At 42.3% G+C, this 21131-nt stretch overlaps 1 protein-coding gene across 7 annotated transcripts in view; it reads right to left on the bottom strand.

Annotated features, from left to right (window-relative positions):
• The window catches only part of PHIP (PHIP subunit of CUL4-Ring ligase complex), a 305059-nt gene that overhangs the window by 86310 nt on the left and 197618 nt on the right, over nt 1-21131 (bottom strand). For all 7 annotated transcript variants that reach the window (XR_013635547.1, XM_073336505.2, XM_073336507.2 and 4 more), the window contains 2 exons: nt 17151-17385; nt 186-305 (listed from right to left, as the gene is read on the bottom strand). Coding sequence is in view for 6 of the 7 variants with exons in the window: in XM_073336505.2 (XP_073192606.1) it covers nt 186-305; nt 17151-17385 (355 nt within the window). In the remaining variant the exon portion in view is untranslated. The remainder of the gene's footprint in view (nt 1-185; nt 306-17150; nt 17386-21131) is intronic.

Raw genomic sequence — 21131 nt, forward strand, 5'->3', positions numbered from 1 at the left:
ACTTTCATTCTGAAAGAAAGTACTCTTGGCTTGATTAAAATTAAGCTCTAAAGGGTGTTTTAATCAATCCAAAATGTTCAGAAAAATAATGACGAAAATAATTAACATACATTTCTAAAAAAGTTATGTAAAAAAGTTGAAAAACTGGAAATGGAAAGCAAGAATCTTGAGAAAAACAAGAATACCTCATCACCCATTTGTGGCACAAACGGACACCGACGAGGAATAGTATCTGTAATCCATGCTGAAGGCAGCCATTCTTCCAACGTCAAGCCATTTTCTGCCAAAACTCCTACAGCCAACCTCTAAAGAAAATGCACACAATAATACATTAATAAGAATAATTCACCCTTTACCAAAACTCACAATTTGTCCCCAAAATATATTATTATTTTTGTCAAAGTCTCAACTCGATTTTTGTGAAAATGATTGATTTTTATCATAAAAAGGAAAATAAATGACATAACCAGATTAGAAATGCTATTGAAAAGTTTAGGGTAATTTTATAGTGCAGCAGTGAAATGAGACTTTTTATAATGAAACTTGAATTTAATACAGGTACTTTCTTTTACCAAATAACATTTGACTGATGTACATAAAGTACGAATTTATTAGCGTCCAGCCATATGACAAGTTTTGAGGGTTAAGAGATAAGCAATTGAAATTTCCCAAATTCTATATTCTATTGCAAAAAACCCCTATGTTAAAAGAACACTATTAAAGATCCAGTGGTGACTGATCTTTGGAGATTTTAAAGGTGAAGCTCTAGCAAGTTTTTACTAAGCAGGCCAAATTAGGATACATTTTCATGGGAATAGCAAAAAACACATCCCTGACACAAATACCACTCCCCCTGCCAATTTTAAGTGCCCACTTCAAAGTATGGAGGTGTTAAAGCTTCTCAAAGAAAAGGTTGCCAAAATAATAGACAGTGCAACCAGCCCTGTCTATAATGTATACACATTAGGAAGTTCAATTAGTTACAGACTAACACGGCTGCTACTCTGAAACCTACAGTAACTGTGGTTCTTTGAAATGTTGTAGTAAGTGTGGATCCTACTCTAGGTGTGAATGTGATCCATGCATTGGGAGACTGAATTTTTCATTTTTTTTATTTTAAAAGTAACGTCCAGCAGAGCCTCCCATACGAGCGCATAGAGAGTGGAGCGGCTATGACCTTCCCCTCAGTTCTCTCACATTTTAAAGCCTATGTAGCTGAGGACTCCGAAAAATAAGGATGGAAGGTGGGTCGTGGGGCTACAACATCTTGAAGAACCTCAATTATTGTAGGGTAAATAACTGTACTTTCTTGTTCGAGTATGGTATTAGTATAAGTCCCACTCCAGGTGACAGTCAAGAAGAATCCTCCCTGGATGCGAGTGAAGAGTCTCAGTTGTATTAGTCAAACATGGATTGAAGTACTGCTCTTCCATATGCAACATCTGCTCTGGCAGCCATGTCAAATGCACAGCATTTCACCAAGGTCATTGAGTTGCTCCATGTGGCTACCTTACAGATCTCAGCTACCAGTATAGTTCTAAAGCAGGCTGAAGATGCTGCCTATGCCCCAGGTGGAGTGTTTGCAGGGAGAGCCTTGCCATACAACAGATAGTAAGTAGGTAAAAATGCACTGAATAATTCTCTTTGAGATTCTCAGGGGTGAGATAGCTTGGCCTTTTGATGTACTGGATATGGCCACAAAGAGACAGGGAGAAACTCTGAAAGTCTTGTTTATGTCATATAGCAGGGCCCCAGTAACATCCAGAATATAAAGCTTCTTTTCTCCTGGTGATGAGTGCGGCTTTGAGAAGAATGGTAAGGTGACAGACTGGCTTAGGTGAATTCTGAGACCACTGTGGGGATGAATTTAGGGTCTGGTTTCATCACCACTTTGTTCCTGTGGAAGGATATATATCCCAGCCCAGTCATGAGAACTTGCAGTTCACTGACTCTCCATGCTGATGTGATGGCTATCAGAAAGACGATCTTGATGGTGAGGTGGTATAATGAACATTCTACTGATGGCACAAATGGCGACTCCAGGCTTTGCTACACTACAATGTGGGAGTAGGGTCCCTAGTCTGAGGGAAGGTAGGTAGAAGGTCCTTGAGGAATTTCAACACTGTAGGGTATGAAAAGACTGAGTATGACTGTATCAGAGCGAGACATGCTGATATGACTTCCAGATGAATTTTAAGGAAAATAAAGGCAGCATATAGTCCAGAATCTTTGGTCTAGGATCTGAGTTGGATTCACATTGTTTGAGCTGCTCATATGGAAAATATTTGCCATTCTGTAAAAGGATCTTCTGGACCTGCCGGGAGCAGTCTTTGTGTGTCTTGCTCAATAAGCCAACATTCAGGCCACCAAGCATCACTCTGGGTCCAGATGCAATATTTGTCTCTAGTTCTGAGACAGCATTTCAAGGCAGGTGGGAAGTCATATTGGGGGTGGGGGACTGGCTGGACAAATGCAGGAGATCCAACAGCCAAAATCGTCTCAGCCAGCAGGGCAGTATCATGATGACTGTAGCTCTGTCCCATTTGATCTTGGATATGCTCTTAGGGATCAGAGTGATCAGTGGGAAGGCATACAAGACCACTGAAGTAGAAAGGTGCTAGAAAGGGAGCTGGGGCTTATACTGCCCATGGAGCAGAAATCCCTGCATTTGGCATTATCTGCCATGGTGAAGAGGTCTATGGTGGGAGTTCCCATCAACAAAATATTTCCACGGTGACCAGTTGTGGCTGGTTACCACATTCCTGCCCAGAAAGTCCGCCAGGTCATTGCTGAGCCCTGGTAGGTGTAGAGCTATCAGAGTCACTCCTTGCCAATGGGACTGTTCTTGGAACTTGAACACCTCCAGACAGAGGGGAGATGATCAAGCGCCTCCCTGTTTGTTTAGTGCATCGACGACATGTTGCCTGTCACAATCTGTACTGTGGGTGTTTCAGAGTATGAGAAGGAATGCCATAAAAGCCAGTCTGATAGCTCTCAGTTCCAAGTTGTTCATGTGAAGTTTTAGATAATCTTGAGACCCTGAACCTTGCATTTTCAGATGGCTCCAGTGGGCACCCCAGTCTGTCCCTGCTGCATCTCTCCAGCATCATCATTGCGAAGGGGAACAAGAAGGATATCCCTTTTCTTACATTCAAAAGATATAGCCATCACTTGAGTTCCTGCAGAATGGGGGGGGGGGGGGGGAGGCTGTGATTTGTTTGGTCATAAGGTGTGTGGACGGGATATACTCCATCCTCAGCCACCACTGTAATGGCTGCAGGAAAAGCCTGGCAAGCTGCATCACACGTATGTGCACAAGGACCAAAATGGCCCAAACACACACACACACAGAGTGTTCTGCAGATCATACACTGTTGACTGAAGGGACCAGAACCTGTATTCTGGCATAAAAGCTTTCACCAAACTGGAGTTAAGCACCGCACTTATGAACTCTACTGTCTGAGCTAGTACAAGAGATTATTTCACATACTTCACTAGGAGTTTTAAGGGAAAGAATAGGGAGAAAATGCAATCCAGAGCTGTCTCTTCTTGGGACCTGCCTCTGATCAGCCAGTCATTTAGACAGGGGCAGACAGGGATTCCTTCCTTCCTTAAAAAGGAAAGGAGTATTTGTGGCACCTTAGAGACTAAGGCCAGAAACTTGGTTAACAGTCAGCATCAGAGAGAATCTGAAAAGCAAAACCCTGTATGGGTAATGGTAAGGCCGCACTGTGAATCTTAGGTATTTCCTCAGGGGTGGAAGCTGAGAACTGCAAACCAGTTATGAACTTGACAGAGGCAAGCATTACCCTCCTAAACCTTACTCCTGTAACAACTAAACAGGCAGGCTGCTAATGTTCCCATTGTTAGTTAATTGTTCCCATTCTTAGTCGATTAAGGCTCCTTTACTTGCCAGAGTGATGTAAAGGAGCCTTACTGTAAATGATAGTAACGGAATCCTCAGCTAGGAAAGTCTATCTGCTTTCTCCCTTTTTTCCTGTGCCAAAGAGACACAATGGGGTTAGATTACAGCTCAGGATCTATTTTACTTATCCATTAAAAAAAATACAGGACAATGATTAGCAAAACTGTACAAAAGTCTGAGCAATTTAAAGCAACAGTCTACTTTACAGAATACCAAACACCAAAATAAAAGTAATGTCATTTAAATGAAAATCCAGGATTATAACTGGAATGCAGGGTCTTGGTTACCAAGTATTTGGAACTTAACTTTCATTTGTTTAGGAAATGCTGAGCAGTTATTATGATTTTTTTTCTGTATGGTAGTTTATTTTGGTAATTTATTTAAATGAAATGGGAGTGATTATATTGCATTATTTTGACAAATAAAATATGCAGAATTTTTGAATTTTTTGGTGCAGAATTCCCCCAGGAATAGAATCTGAGACTGCATGCATGTTTGTTGAGTCTCCTTAAGTATAGGATAGGACAAAGAACTCCTTTTTTCTTCTTCAGAACAAGGAAATAAAAGGAGCAAAAGAATCTCTCTCTGTATTATTATTATTTCATTATTATCGTAGCATTTAAAAGCCCCTGTCATGGATCAGGACCCTACAGTGCTAGGTGCTATACAAGTGCAGAACAAAAAATGGACAATCCCTGCCCCGAAGAGCTCACAATCTAAGAGACAGCAGACCAATACACAGAAACAATAAGCCCAGTGAGGTTCAGTATGGGTCAGCACAATAGGCTGTGGTCTCAGTACACCAGCAGTCTAGTTACTTGCACTTTGGCTCCTAGACAAAGCCATGAGGTCACTTAAATTTGCAACAGGCTCTGATGAGAAGGTCCCTGAAGAGGGACAAAGAAGGGGAGTTGGTAGGGGGCAGACAAAAAGGATTAGATATGGTAGCCATGGACTATGATCTCCAGCACCCATCTGTCTGAGGTTATAACAAGACCATGTCCAGTGGAGGGGCAAGGCAGGTCATGCTCTGAGGACTGGTTCTTATGCAGCTCTTGACCATCCTCTCAATTATGCTGACAGGTCATTACGGCAGAGTGTGGGGCTAAAGTCGAGGGGAGCTGACGCCCCATGTTGTAGTACAAGTACTCTGGGTGTCTGTGTTTAGATATAGTATGCAATCTCTGCTGGTGTGATAGTTGATGCCTTTCAATAGGGTGGGGGAATGTAGATTCCCAGAAAGTGTAAAGTTGCTTTGGAATCTTTCAACAAGTGTAAGGAACTATCGTTAGTTCGCTGAACAGCTCCAAGCACTAAAAGGGCAAGTCCTAATCCATTGCTTGTGCCTGTGAGGGATACCCGAAGCTTGGAGTCACGCCACACTCTGCATGGTCACTGCAGTGGCCATAGACCTGCCAGTGATGTCAGACATATTCATTACCTGTAGAGCAGTGGTTCCCAAACTTGTTCTGCCACTTGTGCAGGCAAAACCCCTGTCGGGCCGGGCTGGTTTGTTTACCTGCCGCGTCCGCAGGTTCAGCCGATCGCGGCTCCCACTGGCTGCGATTTGCTGCTCCAGGCCAATGGGAGCTGCTGGAAGCAGCACGGGCTGAGGGACGTACTAGCTGCCACTTCCAGCAGCTCCCATTGGCCTGGAGCAGCGAATTGCGGCCAGTGGGAGCCGCGATTGGCCGAACCTGCGGATGCGGCAGGTAAACAAACCTGCCCGGCCCGACAGGGGCTTTCCCTGCTCAAGTGACAGAACAAATTTGGGAACCACTGCTGTAGAGCCATTATGGCCACAAGTTGGCCTGCTATTATAATGTCTTTCAGCTCCTCTCTGCTTTCATGATGGACATTGGCCAGGAAAGGTGTAATCTTGTCCCATGCTAAAAAGTTGCATTTGGCCAGAAATGCCTGGCACTTGGCCACCCTCAATTGTAGCAAGCCAATGAGTATGAATTTCTTCCAAACAGATCTAAGTGTTTGGGATCCTTGTTGTTAGGTGTGTTCTAGGTGGATCTCAATATCTCCTGGACAAACAAGACCAGCAGGGAGCCAGAGTTGGGATGGGTGTTAAAAAGTGCTTGAATCCTGAGAGGGGTACCTGACACGGTGGATAAAAAATCAATGATTTTTTTTTTAATAAAAAAAAAAAAAGTTTTTTTTATTTAAATCAGGTTTTTTTGAAAAAACCTATCTAAAGATAGTTTTAATTCAGATACATATCTCATCATGGAATAGGGATTATAAATTCTAATGCTATAGTATGAGATAATATTTTCATGTAATGTTTAAGAAAAGTTTTGTAAATGTGTTCCAACAGTTCATGGATTAGGGACCCAAATTTATGGGGCTCCAGGGGCCTCTGTATAGATTATTTAGGTTAATCTTTCTACCTACCCAATGGAACTCAGTGCTCAGTCTAGAAGATACCATCAGAAATGCTCAGTTTTACAGTTCTCCAACTGGATGTGTGTCTCCAGAGATAACATGCTTGCTAACAGCAAAAATGTTTTTAAAATGAATGAAAAAAACAAACAAACAAACAAACAAATAAATAAAATATAGAGGTGAGAAATAACAGACCTCAACCCTATTGTCCCTCTGAACATTTTTGTACAGAGTCAATACCTTACCTCTCTCTAAAAGTGCAAAGTTTCAAAAAGTTCAATGAATAGAAGATTGTTGCGGGCAGAATAGATCTGGACAAGGAGAAGAAGTCTGGAGATAAATGTGAGAAGGAGGGACAGGCAGTAGAAACAAAAGTGAAACTGTTTGAGCAGCATATTCCAGAAGTCTTGAGGTCTTTTTAAGTGTAGCCTTCATTGATTTGAGATCTACCATGCCATTCTCTCACTAGAAGGGAAAACCTATAATGGCAGCAGGCCGTAAAAAGAGACCCAGTTTGGGAATATTTTAATGAAGTTCCTCTGCCTGTGGGTAAGAGGCATGCGTGCAAAATGCAAACAGTGCAACAAAGAAATACAAGGCCTGGTAGCCCGAATGAAACAACATCATGAGAAGTGTTCCTTGTCAGAAGGAAGCTGCGCTGAAAATGATGAAACATCTGAACATGCAGGATCTTCAGATTAGTAAACTTTTTTATTTCATACTTCTTTCTTAAGGACTGCCTGTCTTCCTTCTGGACTATTCTTGAATTCTCATGTTTGAGCAAAAAATATAGTTGTTACTCTATGGTACTATCATTTTAGATGCAGTTGTGGTAAAAAATAAATAGCTGAAATAGGCAGATCTTCCTTATACAATTTCACCTTTAAAGTAGTACTGAGTGGCAGTGAATGCAATGAGTAATACTAAATAAGCAGTATGGTAATAATAATTAAATAACTGCATTGAGTTATTTTGTTTAGGAGAATCCATCCTCAACATACAGAATTCTGAAAACTATCCACCTTCAAGATCACCATCATTTTCTATAGTTTCAGAGTTATCTGCCAATGATAGTGTTTCGGTCACATCATGTATGTCACATAGCCACAGTATATCTCACCTGTTGCAAAAAGAAAAAAAAACCTCCATCATCCAGAAACAACCATAGAAAAGTTTGTGATAAGAACCAGCAGATTACAAAAAGAGGTAATGGTTTGATTATGCAACAAACTCTCCTTTCTGTATGACTGAGAACCCACACTTCATTAACATGGTTCAGTCATTAAGACCAGGATACAGTCCACCTAACAGAGCAGATGTCACAGGCAAATTGCTGGACAAAGTGTATGAAAGAGAAATTGAGCAGTGTGCAAAAGTTCTAGACGGTAAAATTGTTAACCTGAGTTTTGATGGGTGGAGCAATGTTCGCAATGATCCCGTTGTATGTGTTGTGCTCGTGTGACAACAGAAGAAGGGAGTGTCTTCCTTACAGAAACAACTGATGCATCAGGAAATGTACACATAGCAGAATACTTACAAGAAGCAGCAGTAAAAGTTATAATAAACTGTGAAAAAAAATTCAAGTGTCTAGTATGCAGCTTGGTCACAGACAATGTTGCAAATGTATCCAAGATGAGAAGAAATTATTTAGAAGAGAGTAAAGAGAGTCCCAAACTAATAAACGGTTGCAGTGCTCATTTGATGCACCTTCTAGCCAAAGACTTCAGTGTTCCAGAAATAAAGACTAATGTTGTTGAAACTGCAAAATACTTCCGTAACAACCACTTTGCAGCAGCTGCTCTGAAAAAAGTGGGAGAAACCAAGTTAACTCCCATGAGACGTGCGATGGAACTCAGTAGTGGACTGTTCTGAGCACTATATCAAAAACCGGCCTAATCTGACAAGTTTGTAAACAAAATCATGAAAAAATAGATGGCACTGTCACAGCCCAAAGTTCTCAACATCGGGCTTAAAAGAAATGTTGAACACATGCTGAGTACCCTGAAGCCTTGAACAAAATGCAGAGAAATAGCTGTTTTATTGCTGATGCTGTTGAAATTTGGAAGGAACTGAGGGAGACCTTAAAAAGAGAAATATACAATGACAGAGTTAAATTACAAGCATTAAAAAACCAAATGGGACAAGCACTATCTCCAGGTAATTTTCTTGCAAATATTCTCAATACTCGGTACCAGGGTCAAACCTTAACTACTGAAGAAGAGGAGCTAGCTATGACATGGACATCCAGCAATCATCCCTCCTCTCCATAATGCCAACTATAAAAAACTTCAGAGCTAAGGGTGAAGCATTCAAGAAATATATGTTTGCTGATGATGTTTTAAAGAACATCACACCAGTGAACTGGTGGAAGTCACTTAACCACTTGGATTCAGAGACTGCTGAAGTGATAATCTCACTTAACAGCAGTAGCTTCTTTGGCTGGTGTAGATAGAATATTTTCTTCCTTTGCACTAATTCATTCAAAACTGAGAAATAGTTTGGGACCTGTTTTTCTTTTCCAGATTATGAACAAACAGGAAAATGAAGCTGAAGACGACTGAGTTAGCTGCAAAAGCCAATATTTTAAGTTTCTCATGTTGACCCGGCTAACATAGTTGATTTAATTTTTGTAGTTTTTTTTTAAGAAAAGTATTTCATTTAACTATGTTAGTTAAAAACAATTTTAACAAAAACAAACCTGATTTTAAAACACCTGAATATTTAACTAAATGCAAAAATTCATATGCTTGTTTTGTTAAAATATTATGTGTTTTCTGCTGAAAAAAATCCAGAATACATAACGTTGTTGTTTTGGTTAAATAAAACAATTTAAATGTCTGGCTGGTGATGTTCTCCTAATACAGCATGGCAAGAAAATCCTCCAAATATTAATGATTAGCCTGTTGAACTGGAGATAGTTCAAAGACTCCCAAAGACTTCATAAATATCTGCTTCAATTACCTTTGGTAAATAAATAACAAAACAATCATTCATTTTCTGATATAGCTGTAAAACGAACCTGAAAAGTTTTCAGAATAAACCACTGTTTAAAAATGTATGGTGTGTACCTTCTAAAAATGAAACCTACATCTGTCTCTGAGTTGCGAAGAATATGTATTAAGATTATAACAACCAACAAGAATGCACTTTTATGTAGAAATCCATGATTAAATTGAGTCTTCCTGACTATCAATTTGATTTAAATCAAATCCACCCTGGTACCTGGTACTGTTTTTCAGCATGCTTTGTGGGTCTTATAGTGGCTCATGTTTGCCACAAAAGTTCTTGCCAGATCTAGGAGGTCTACATTTATGGGGAGGAGCAATCCTGGAGAGACCAATGGCTGACAAAACTTTAAATAGCTTGTGAGTCTTCTCACAGATGACCAAAGTCTCAGTGTCCTAGGTGTCCGCAATCTGCACCAGCAGCTCTTGAAAGGCGATGAAATTTTCCAGTGCTGGTACTGGTGTGGAGATTACAGTCTCATCTGGGGTTGGTTGCTGATTGTTAGATGATATTGATCAAATTTTGCATCCTGGCAGATTCTTATGTATATTGACCTGCCTTTGATGCTGTTTAACACACAGTGTTGTGAAACCTAGTAGTGAGAGGGATCTTTGGCCTTTGGATCTCGTTCCTCTCTGTATTTCAGCAACTGAGGTTTTGCTAGTGAAACTCCTCTTCTGCAAAGGTTGGGACCAACTCCAAGGCCTGAAAAGATGGTCCCCACAATAGCCTCAGGAGGTGCCAGGGTACCTTCTTGAGCTCTTGCCCCAGTGTTTGGGGCAGCCCTTTTTAGCACCTTGCTTCAACTTCAGGCCTGTCAACTGTTTCAGTGCTGGGGGTGGCACCAATGCTGATGTCAACATTAAGTGTGGCTTCTGTGCCACTTCCTCTGCAGAAGTCTTCAAGCTCGGCTCTTCTGGATCGGATGCCACTCTCATAGACTTCTCCAGAAGGTGGAGCTTCAGCCTCATATCCCTCTACTTCTGGGTTCTTGCAGAGAAGGAGCAGCAGACCAAGCATCTGCTTAGGAGGCAAGACTCTCCCAAGCAGAACAGGCATCTGCTACGTATGTCTTTTAATGTAATTAGCCCATCATAAGATGGATAAGGTTGAAGTCTGTGGGTTTTGAGCTCACTATTATAAGTACCTTTTTACGAGGGTCTGTATGTGAGATGGAGCACTGTTCAGGGGAGTCTGCAAACAGCTTTCAGTGTGACAAGCACTACAACAGACTAGGGAAATAAAAATAAAAGAAAGAACGTGGTACTGAAGAATCACAGAATCATAGAATATCAGGGTTGGAAGGGACCTCAGGAGGTCATCTAGTCCAACCCCCTGCCCAGAGCAGGACCAATCCCAACTAAATCATCCCAGCCAGGGCTTTGTCAAGCCTGACCTTAAAAACTCCTAAGGAAGGGGATTCCACCACCTCCCTAGGTAACCCATTCCAGTGTTTCACCACCCTCCTAGTGAAAAAGTTTTTCCTAATATCCAACCTAAACCTCCCCCACTGCAACTTGAGATCATTACTCCTTGTCCTGTCCTCTTCTACCACTGAGAATAGTCTAGAACCATCCTCTCTGGAACCACCTCTCAGGTAGTTGAAAGCAGCCATCAAATCCCCCCTCATTCTTCTCTTCCGCAGACTAAACAATCCCAGTTCCCTCAGCCTCTCCTCATAACTCATGTGTTCCAGACCCCTAATCATTTTTGTTGCCCTTCACTGGACTCTCTCCAATTTATCTACATCCTTCTTGTAGTGTGGGGCTCAAAACTGGACACAGTACTCCAGATGAGGCCTCACCAATGTCGAATAGAGGGGAACGATCACGTCCCTCGATCTGCTCGCTATGTCCCTACTTATACATCCCAAAATGCCATTGGCCTTCTTGGCAACAAGGGCACACTGCTGACTCATATCCAGCTTCTCGTCCACTGTCACCCCTACGTCCTTTTCCACAGAACTGCTGCCTAGCCATTCGGTCCCTAGTCTGTAGCTGTGCATTGGGTTCTTCCATCCTAAGTGCAGGACCCTGCACTTATCCTTATTGAACCTCATCAGATTTCTTTTGGCCCAATCCTCCAATTTGTCTAGGTCCCTCTGTATCCTATCCCTGCCCCCCAGCGTATCTACCACTCCTCCCAGTTTAGTATCATCCGCAAATTTGCTGAGAGTGCAATCCACACCATCCTCCAGATCATTTATGAAGATATTGAACAAAACCGGCCCCAGGACCGACCCCTGGGGCACTCCACTTGACACCGGCTGCCAACTAGACATGGAGCCATTGATCACTACCCGTTGAGCCCAACAATCTAGCCAACTTTCTACCCACTTTCATTCATCCAGCCCATACTTCTTTAACTTGCTGGCAAGAATACTGTGGGAGACCGTGTCAAAAGCTTTGCTAAAGTCAAAAAACAATACATCCACTGCTTTCCCTTCATCCACAGAACCAGTAATCTCATCATAGAAGGCAATTAGATTAGTCAGGCATGACCTTCCCTTGGTGAATCCATGCTGACTGTTCCTGATCACTTTCCTCTCATGTAAGTGCTTCAGGATTGATTCTTTGAGGACCTGCTCCATGATTTTTCCGGGGACTGAGGTGAGGCTGACTGGCCTGTAGTTCCCAGGATCCTCCTTCTTCCCTTTGTCCAGTCATGTGGGACTTTCCCCAATCTCCACGAGTTTTCAAAGATAATGGCCAATGGCTCTGCAATCACAGCCGCCAATTCCTTTAGCACTCTCGGATGCAACTCGTCCGGCCCCATGGACTTGTGCATGTCCAGCTTTTCTAAATAGTCCCTAACCACCTCTTTCTCCACAGAGGGCTGGCCATCTACTCCCCATGTTGTGATGCCCAGCGCAGCAGTCTGGGAGCTGACCTTGTTAGTGAAGACAGAGGCAAAAAAAGCATTGAATACATTAGCTTTTTCCACATCCTCTGTCACTAGGTTGCCTCCCTCATTCAGTAAGGGGCCCACACTTTCCTTGGCTTTCTTCTTGTTGTCAACATACCTGAAGAAACCCTTCTTGTTACTCTTGACATCTCTTGCTAGCTGCAGCTCCAGGTGCGATTTGGCCCTCCTGATTTCATTCCTACATGCCCGAGCAATATTTTTATACTCTTCCCTGGTCATATGTCCAACCTTCCACTTCTTGTAAGCTTCTTTTTTATGTTTAAGATCCGCTAGGATTTCACCGTTAAGCCAAGCTGGTCGCCTGCCATATTTACTATTCTTTCGACACATCGGGATGGTTTGTCCCTGTAACCTCAACAGGGATTCCTTGAAATACAGCCAGCTCTCCTGGACTCCTTTCCCCTTCATGTTAGTCTCCCAGAGGATCCTACCCATCCATTCCCTGAGGGAGTCGAAGTCTGCTTTCCTGAAGTCCAGGGTCTGTATCCTGCTGCTTACCTTTCTTCCCTGTGTCAGGATCCTGAACTCAACCAACTCATGGTCACTGCCTCCCAGATTCCTGTCCACTTTTGCTTCCCCCACTAATTCTTCCCAGTTTGTGAGTAGCAGGTCAAGAAAAGCTCCCCCCGAGTTGGCTCCTCTAGCACTTGCACCAGGAAATTGTCCCCTACGCTTTCCAAAAACTTCCTGGATTGTCTATGCACCACTGTATTGCTCTCCCAGCAGAAAATTAAAATCACCCATGAGAACCAGGGCGTGCGATCTAGTAGCTTCTACGAGTTGCTGGAGGAAAGCCTCGTCCACCTCATCCCCCTGGTCTGGTGGTCTATAGCAGACTCCCACCACTACAACACTCTTGTTGCTCACACTTCTAAACTTAATCCAGAGACACTCAAGAACCTCAAGATCTGTATATGATTTTGAGATAGTTCGCTGAAGTTAAGTCTATGGGTTGAACGCCAGCTAGATTCCTTCTTGATGCCAAGGACAGCAAGACAGAACTGAGGGAAGTGTAGTGGGGCGCCTGCCCCACTCCAATAAGCAGGGGTTAAAAGCAGCCAAGCTAGGCTGATTGGGGAAGCAGCCACCGCTGTGGCCAGCTTAATTAGGGCCCAGCTGGCCCTGATGAGAGGGCTGTGGGCCAGAAGCTGGTGGAGTCTCACTGCAGCCCTGGAGTGGGAAGGGCCTAGCTGCCTGGGAGCTCACAGTACCAGAAGTAGAGCAGTGCGGGGGAAAGGCAAGAGGAGCTGGGGAGCTCCAGCCTGGCAAATCCCCAGGCTGTGGGCCTGGCTAAAGGCCAAAGTAGGTACTGGGCTTGCAAAGGTGCAGCCTGAGGTTAGGCAGGGGCAGCTGGTCCGACTCCTTTGCCCATGATGAGTGGCCTTTACAGACTGCAGTTTGCCACAGTGACTGGGGCCTAGATGACGAGTGGCAGTAGCCACTGCAGTAAGGTGGGTTTAGAGGGCTGGGGGTTCCCCTGGGAGGGGAGACCTAGAGCAAGGGGTACTGCTGGGGAAGAACACCAAGGTAAAGGGCACCAGGGTCCGCGAGGGACACGGGGGCCTGAGGCAGGCGACACACCAGCCAACAGAAGGTGCTCCAGAGCTGGAAAAGAGATAATTCCCAGGATGACCAGCAGGAGGCGCCATGCCACTGAGTCTTCAACCTTGCTACAGGAAGGTCATAGGTGCCCTGCCATTTTTGCCCTCTTACGAGAGCAAAAGGCAATATAGGGTGAATACATGGCCTCAATGGACATTTCTATTCAATAAAATAAAATACATTAAAAAAAAATCCAGTCTAGCACGCACGGGGTCCATGTGCACCCAGATTAACAGACACATTGACCATAATCAAAGAATTTATGTCTATTTTAATTTTCAAAAAAGCACTTATCTGATAAAGCCCATGAACTTGAAGTTATTTCTACTAACACGTGCATTAGAACAATATTCACATAAGGATCCTTTCAACCTACTATCAAATATGAAAATTTAATCCAGTTTACTCTAACCCACACAGAAAAGGCTTCAGAGAAAATATAGGTCTTGCAGCAGGTCCTGAGAGTTAACAAAACCCAGCTCTGTGAAAGAAAAGATAGTGATGAAGAGGGAGTAAATTCCAGAGGTTAGGACACCTCAATGAATATGCCCTGCTGATAGCCACTTCTTAAATAAACTATATATGCATAATGATAGATTTTAGTTTCTCTGCATATGTCTACATGACAAGCAGAAACCTGTGGCAGAGAGTCCCAGAACCTGACTCTACAGACTCAGGTTCATGATACGGCACTTAAAATAGTTGTGTAGAGGTTCAAACTCAGGCTGGAGGTTAGGCTCCAAAGCCTAGAGGGGTGGACTTCTACACAGCTATTTTTGGTGCCATAGCTCAAGCCCAATTCTGTAGACCTAGGCTCTAAGACTTGCTGCTGCGGATTCTGCTTGCCACATAGATGTACCCTCATTGTCTTATTTGGGTCATGTCCTAACCAAGTTAGTTCTCATGCAAGCCCCAAATTCTATCTAGACTGGGTAAATGACAGCTCCATAACCTGATCTGATAAAATGGAGACTAAGTTTTGTCTCTTCTGTATATAAAGCACCACTGCACACTCCACCTACCCAATTCCTCGTAAGTGTCTCTACTCACAATGAACAGCATGTGTGTGTGTGTGTGTATGAGAGAGCTCTTGGGTCAGATGACGAAAACTACCTTCTGAGACCTCAAAACCAAGTATTAAAGCCACTCAAGCAATTCCATCTACTGCTGCTAGGTTTCACAACATGCAGTAAACAGTATCAAAGGTGGGTCAACATGCCTAAGAATCTGCCTGGATGCAATAACTGACTAATATCAACTGAACTATCAGCAAAGATAAAGCAAACAGTGAAATCAGCCACCTATCCTTAACAATCCTTTCTCTTCATAAAAGGGAGATGTGAGAGAGGAAAATAATTGGAGAGACTGGCCATGCTGGGAGATGGTTTCTTAAAAATGATTTTAACATTAGGTTCTATAAGAGATGCTAGTACTTTCCCCTCCTATGAGACACTGACAATCTCCTCTAATAATGGGCATCATAATTCATTCCACCTTTTGCTAGCCTGCATCAGACAAGAAATTATAACCTGGGTTTTGGACGCAACATCCAACAGAACCTCAATAAACTACAGTGTCTGAAATTCAAGCAGAGAAGAATAGTTTCATCTGTCCCTCATCCCCAACTTGATGTTTCCAATGCAGATTCTGTCTGAGTTGTCTAAGTGATATTTTCTAACCATTGTGAAAATCCTCACAGTCCAAAATGCTCAACTCTGTAAACAAGATGACATCACCTGAATTAACAAGTCTGCTCGCCCCTGCAACAGTTCCATTGACCTGCAACTGTAACTTTACAGAAACTACAGTGGAAATGAAGATTTCCTCATCTCCTGAATAATTGTGGTGTAAGATTAGAAATACTTTTATACCACAGTCTGATTCAGAACAATACTACTAACTACTAGTCCTTTACCCTTTTCATTTGTAACAGATTTTCTATACATCATGGTAACTTGTGAAAATGAAGCCAGGAAAGAGGGTGAGGAAAGGGCCACTGAACCAATAGCTGAGGACAAAAAAAGACTACAGTGTTATACCAAACCCTCAGTGTAGTGTTCGCTCTTATTTAGTGTATGCTCCAGTCAGAGAGCTGAACTGGTTCTGTTAACATTTAAAGAGTGACCTATAAAACATGCCCTTTGCCCCAAAATGGAAGAATGTTTAGTCCATGATAAATGTATAGCCTTTACTCCCCTGCTCCCCAAGCCCAAAACTGAGATCCAGAAGGTGACCAGCCATATGTATGCCAGAAGCCACTTAAGAGTCCCATAATCATAGAAGTCCTGAAATCTTGAACTAACAGAGAAAAGTCATTATCCATATGAAAACTAGTCACCTCAAAAAAAATTCTGACAACTCCACCATCACCATAGAGAGGAACTCAGTCAGCTCAACAAAGAATTCAGAGATGCAACGGGGTAATTTATACAGCAACACAAGTCCTATCTTAACTCCATCCAAGAGTCACACACCAGATGGACATACTTTTAGAATGGAAGCCCTCCTGCATGCAGCCAGATATAACTAATGTGGCTACATCTCTCTATCCCTCTTTTGATTCATACTCAACTGAGTACCCAATAGGAGATACCTGGTTAAAATGTTATGCAGCCAAGTTTCCCAAATATATGCGAAGTCAAGGTCTCATCCACAATCATATCATAGATGTGTTTTTATGCCAAGAAGAGGAGTGTGATATAAATACCTAGATAAATCAGCAACAGAAATTGGTTTATTCTGATTAATGCAAGCTTGCTGCAGATCAAGCAGACTGCCACCTACTATCTTGTACTACTTAGCACAGACTCCTGTTGAGAATGATCTTCAACATTTTATACCTGGATCCACACTTAATACTATTTTCTTGCCAGGCTCCTTAAGCGCCGTCCTACAAGGCCTCTATACTCCCAGTTAATAGCAGCACTGCTTTATCTTCTCGAGCATCATAAAATGGTCATGAAGTGGCACAGTCACAGCAAAGATTGTACTCCTGGTTGTAGGGACACCAATATATTCAAGAGGTGAAACACCTCAAATTCAGATCATAATAAAAATAACCATTACAGAGCCAATTCAGGAGAAGAAAAAGCATTATGTGGAGACCTTACAATGGCTATTTGGGATAATCAATTTGGGATAACATTCGGGATAATCAATATCTGCATAAATAAAATGTAAGATGTGTTCTCAAATTATTAAAAAGTATTTTGGGTTTGCATAAACTCATGTTCAAATCTACTCATGCCTCTCACAATACTAAGAATAAGTGCCCTATAAGCTATAAAATGTACCCAACCTTTTTTTTCCTCTCTTTGGGTTTCCTTTTCTTTGGTGATGTTGTCGGTCCATCTTTATCTTCATTCCCTTTTTTCCTTTCCTTTTTAATTTGCTTCTGTTTCTGTTTCTCAATCCCCTCTTCATCCTCTGAACTGCTCTCTGCTTTCTTGGTTTTAAGTTTAGGAATTTTCTTTGGTGGCTGCAGATTAATTCCTGCATCTGCGGTCCAGTCCGAGTAATCACTGGAGTATTCACTAGAGTTGGTGAATGAAGGGACAAAGGAAGGAAGGGAATTAAAAATCAAGCAAAGAACAAATTGCTTCACAAAGCAAATTCAGAGTAAACTGCTTTATACAATATTAATATAACCCCAGACAAGATTGTTAAGATTGGAGTTAAGGCTGTAATAGTAACACTATTAAAAAGTTGCAGTTAAAAAAGGAATACAAACCCATAATATTTTAAGAGACTGTAAATTAGGGCTGCAATTTAAAACATTCTAGGATGTCTGGAAATTCATATTTATGGTTCTGCCAACAATTTTAACTCCGTTCCTTTACTGGTTTTTAGCCTCTTTTACCAGTGGGACTGCCCATAAATTCACACATTTTAAAGTCACAGGGATCACTGATCATCTAGTTTTACCTATGGCATACAACCCAAGACAAAGAACCTCACTCAATTTCTACATCAAGCCCAAAACTACAGTATGAGGAAGAACGTATCTTTCAGAAAGATCTGTATTTTGTTAAATAAATTACATAACATGAACCTATCCTCCTGGCATGTATCAGGTACACCAGTACATGACAGATATTTACTTGTAACCAGAGTTCTTCAAGATGACTCTATATATTAGAGATTCCAAGGCCAGAAGGGACCAACTGTGATCATCTAGTCTGACACAGGCCATAGAACTTCCCCAACAGAATACCTGAAGCATATCTTTTAGAAAAACATCCAATCTTCAAACGTAAGAACTGCCAAACTAGGTCAGACCGATGGTCCATCTAGCCCAGTATCCTGTCTCCAACAGTAGCCAGTACCACAGCTTTGGGGGAGTATACAGAACAGGGCATTTGGGAGTGATCCACCTCATCTTCCTCTCCCACCTTCTGGCAGTCAGACGTTTAGGTTCATCCTGAGAATGGGGTTGAATCCCTGACCATCTTAGCTAATAGCCACTGATAGACCTATCCTCCATGAACTTACCCCATTCTTTTTTGAACCCAGTTACAGTTGTGGCCATCACAACATCACAGGGCAACAAGTTCCACAGGTTAACTGTGCATTGTGTGAAAAAATAAACTTCTTATTCTTTGTATGTAATCTGCTGCCTATTAATTTCACCAGATGACCCCTGGTTTTTGTATTGAGGGAAAGGGTAAATAAAACTTCTCTTTTCAGTTTTTCCACACCACTCAAACTAAATGGTCCTAATCTTTTTAGTCTTTCCTCATATGGAAGCCGTTCCATACTCTTGATCATCTCTAAACTTTCCCAGTCCCAGTATATTCTTTTTTTACATAGGATTACCAAAACTGGACACAGTATTCAAGGTATACATGCACCATGGATTTATTAAGTGGCATAATGATATTTTCTGTCTTTTCTATCCCTTTCCTAACAGTTCCTAACACAATGTTAGATTTTGTGATCGTTGCAGCACATTAAGCTGAAGTTTTCAGAGAACTATCCATGATAACTACTAGATCTCTTTCTTGAGGGGGTAACAGCTAATTTAGAACCTATCATTATATATGTGTAATTGGGATTATTTTTTTCTAATACGCATTACTCTGCACTTATCAATGCTGAATTTCATCTGCCATTTTGTTGTCTAGGCACCCAGTTTTGTGAGAACTCCCTGTAGCTCTTCACAGTCAGATTTTGACTTAACTATCTTGAAAAACTGTGTATCATCTGCAAACTTTGCCACTTCACTATTCACTCCCTTTTCCAGATCATTAATGAACAGGCTGAACAACACAGGTCCCAGTACAGATCCTTGGGGGAGCCTACTACTCATCTCTTTCCATTGTGAACAATAACCATTTATTCCTGCCCTTTGTTTCCTATCTTTTAACCAGTTACTGATCACTGAGAGAACCTTCCCTTCTAATCCCATGACTACTTAGTTTTCTTAAGAGCTTTTGATGAGGGACCTTATCAAGCCAACTACACTAAACTGGTTAGATCACCCTATCCACGTTGTTGCTGATACCCTCGAAGAACGTTAATACATTGGTGACGCATAACTTCCCTTTATAAAAGCTGTTTTGCTTTGTGTAGGTTGGAAGTGGATTGAGGGCATAGAAATGTACAAGGCAGGCTGTTTCTGTGTGCTGGACATTTCCCTGTGCAGTTAAGCAGTATGACATAACAGGATGTTGATGTACACCAAGATTTCATGGGAATCCTCTAGAGAGATCTCTAGGAAACTTTCCTAGAGGTACTCGGCAATCCTCTGCCAAAGGTTCCTTAGCAGAGCTCCTTTGTTTCTTCCCTCATTGAAGGAAACTTTCCCATGCCATTCTGCAATCATTTGAGCAGGGACCAAAGTGGCATACAGGTGAGAAGCATAGGGACTCGGTTGGAAGCTGCAAGTGTGCAGTAGATGCACCCTTGCTTCGTTGTTTCCTCTCAAGAATGAGATATCTGCTATAAGTTTTGGCCTGTGGAAAAGGGTAGGAAAATTTAGAATATTGTTCCTAGTTGACTGCATTGTGGCCCTTTCATATTGCTTTTCTATCCATGGAAAATGCCCCCCGCCCAGGAGTAAACTCACCATGCTTGGGGTGTTCGCCAACATGTGTGCTTGTCAAGGGTCAGTGAGAAAGTGACTGATATGTTACTAAAGGTGTATTTTAATAGACTGGTTCAAAGGTGTGCGTGTACTTAACAATCATGCTTCTGTGTTTTGTTCCTTGTGCTTCTGCAGATGTGGCCTTCCCCTTCAGCAGATTCAAAACTCTTTCTCATGCCCTCCCCAAACTCTGCCTGTGCATTACTTTCCACTTTCTACAAAAACAACGAGGAGTCCAGTGGAACATTAAAGACTAACAGATTTATTTGGGCATAAGCTTTCGTGGGTTGAAAACCCCACTTCTACAGATGCATGGAGTGAAAATTACAGATACAGGCATAAATATACTGGCACATGAGCAGAAGGGAGTTACCTTACAAGTGGAGAACCAATGTTGAGAAGGCCAATTCAGTCAGGGTGGATGTGTCCACTCCCAATAATTGATGAGGAGGTGTCAATACCAAGAAAGGGAAAATTGCTTTTGTAGTGAGCCAGCCACTCCCAGTCCCTAGTCAAACCCAAATTAATGGAGTTAAGTTTGCAAATGAATTGTAGCTCTGCAGTTTCTCTTTGAAGTCTGTTTATGAAGTTTTTGTTGTTGAAGGATGGCTACTTTTAAATCTGTTATTGAATGTCCAGCGAGACTGAAGTGTTCTCCTACTGGCTTTTGTATGTAACCATTCCTGATGTCTGATTTGTGTCCATTTATTCTTTTACATAGAGACTGTCTGGTTTGGCCAATGTACATGGCAGAGGGGCACTGCTGGCACATGATGGCATATATCACATTAGTAGATATGCAGGTGAATGAGCCCCTGATGGTGTGGCTGATGTGGTTGGGTCCTATGATGGTGTCGCTAGAGTAGATATGGGGACAGAGTAGGCAATGGGGTTTGTTACAGGGATTGGTTCCTGGGTTAGTGTTTCTGTGGTGTGTAGTCACTGGTGAGTATTTGTTTCAGGTTGGGGGGCTGTAAGCGAGGACTGGCCTGCCTCCCAAGGTCTGTGAGAGTGAGGGATCGTTTTCCAGGTTAGGCTGTACATTGTTGATGATGTGCTGGAGAGGTTTTAGCTGGGGGCTGTATGTGATGGCCAGTGGTGTTTTGTTATTTTCCTTGTTGGACCTGTCCTGTAACAGGTGACTTATGAGTACCCATCTTGCTCTGTCAATCTGTTTCCTCACTTCCCCAAGTG

Source organism: Lepidochelys kempii, chromosome 3 (assembly GCF_965140285.1).
Source record: "Lepidochelys kempii isolate rLepKem1 chromosome 3, rLepKem1.hap1, whole genome shotgun sequence".
NCBI classification, from domain to species: Eukaryota; Metazoa; Chordata; order Testudines; family Cheloniidae; genus Lepidochelys; species Lepidochelys kempii.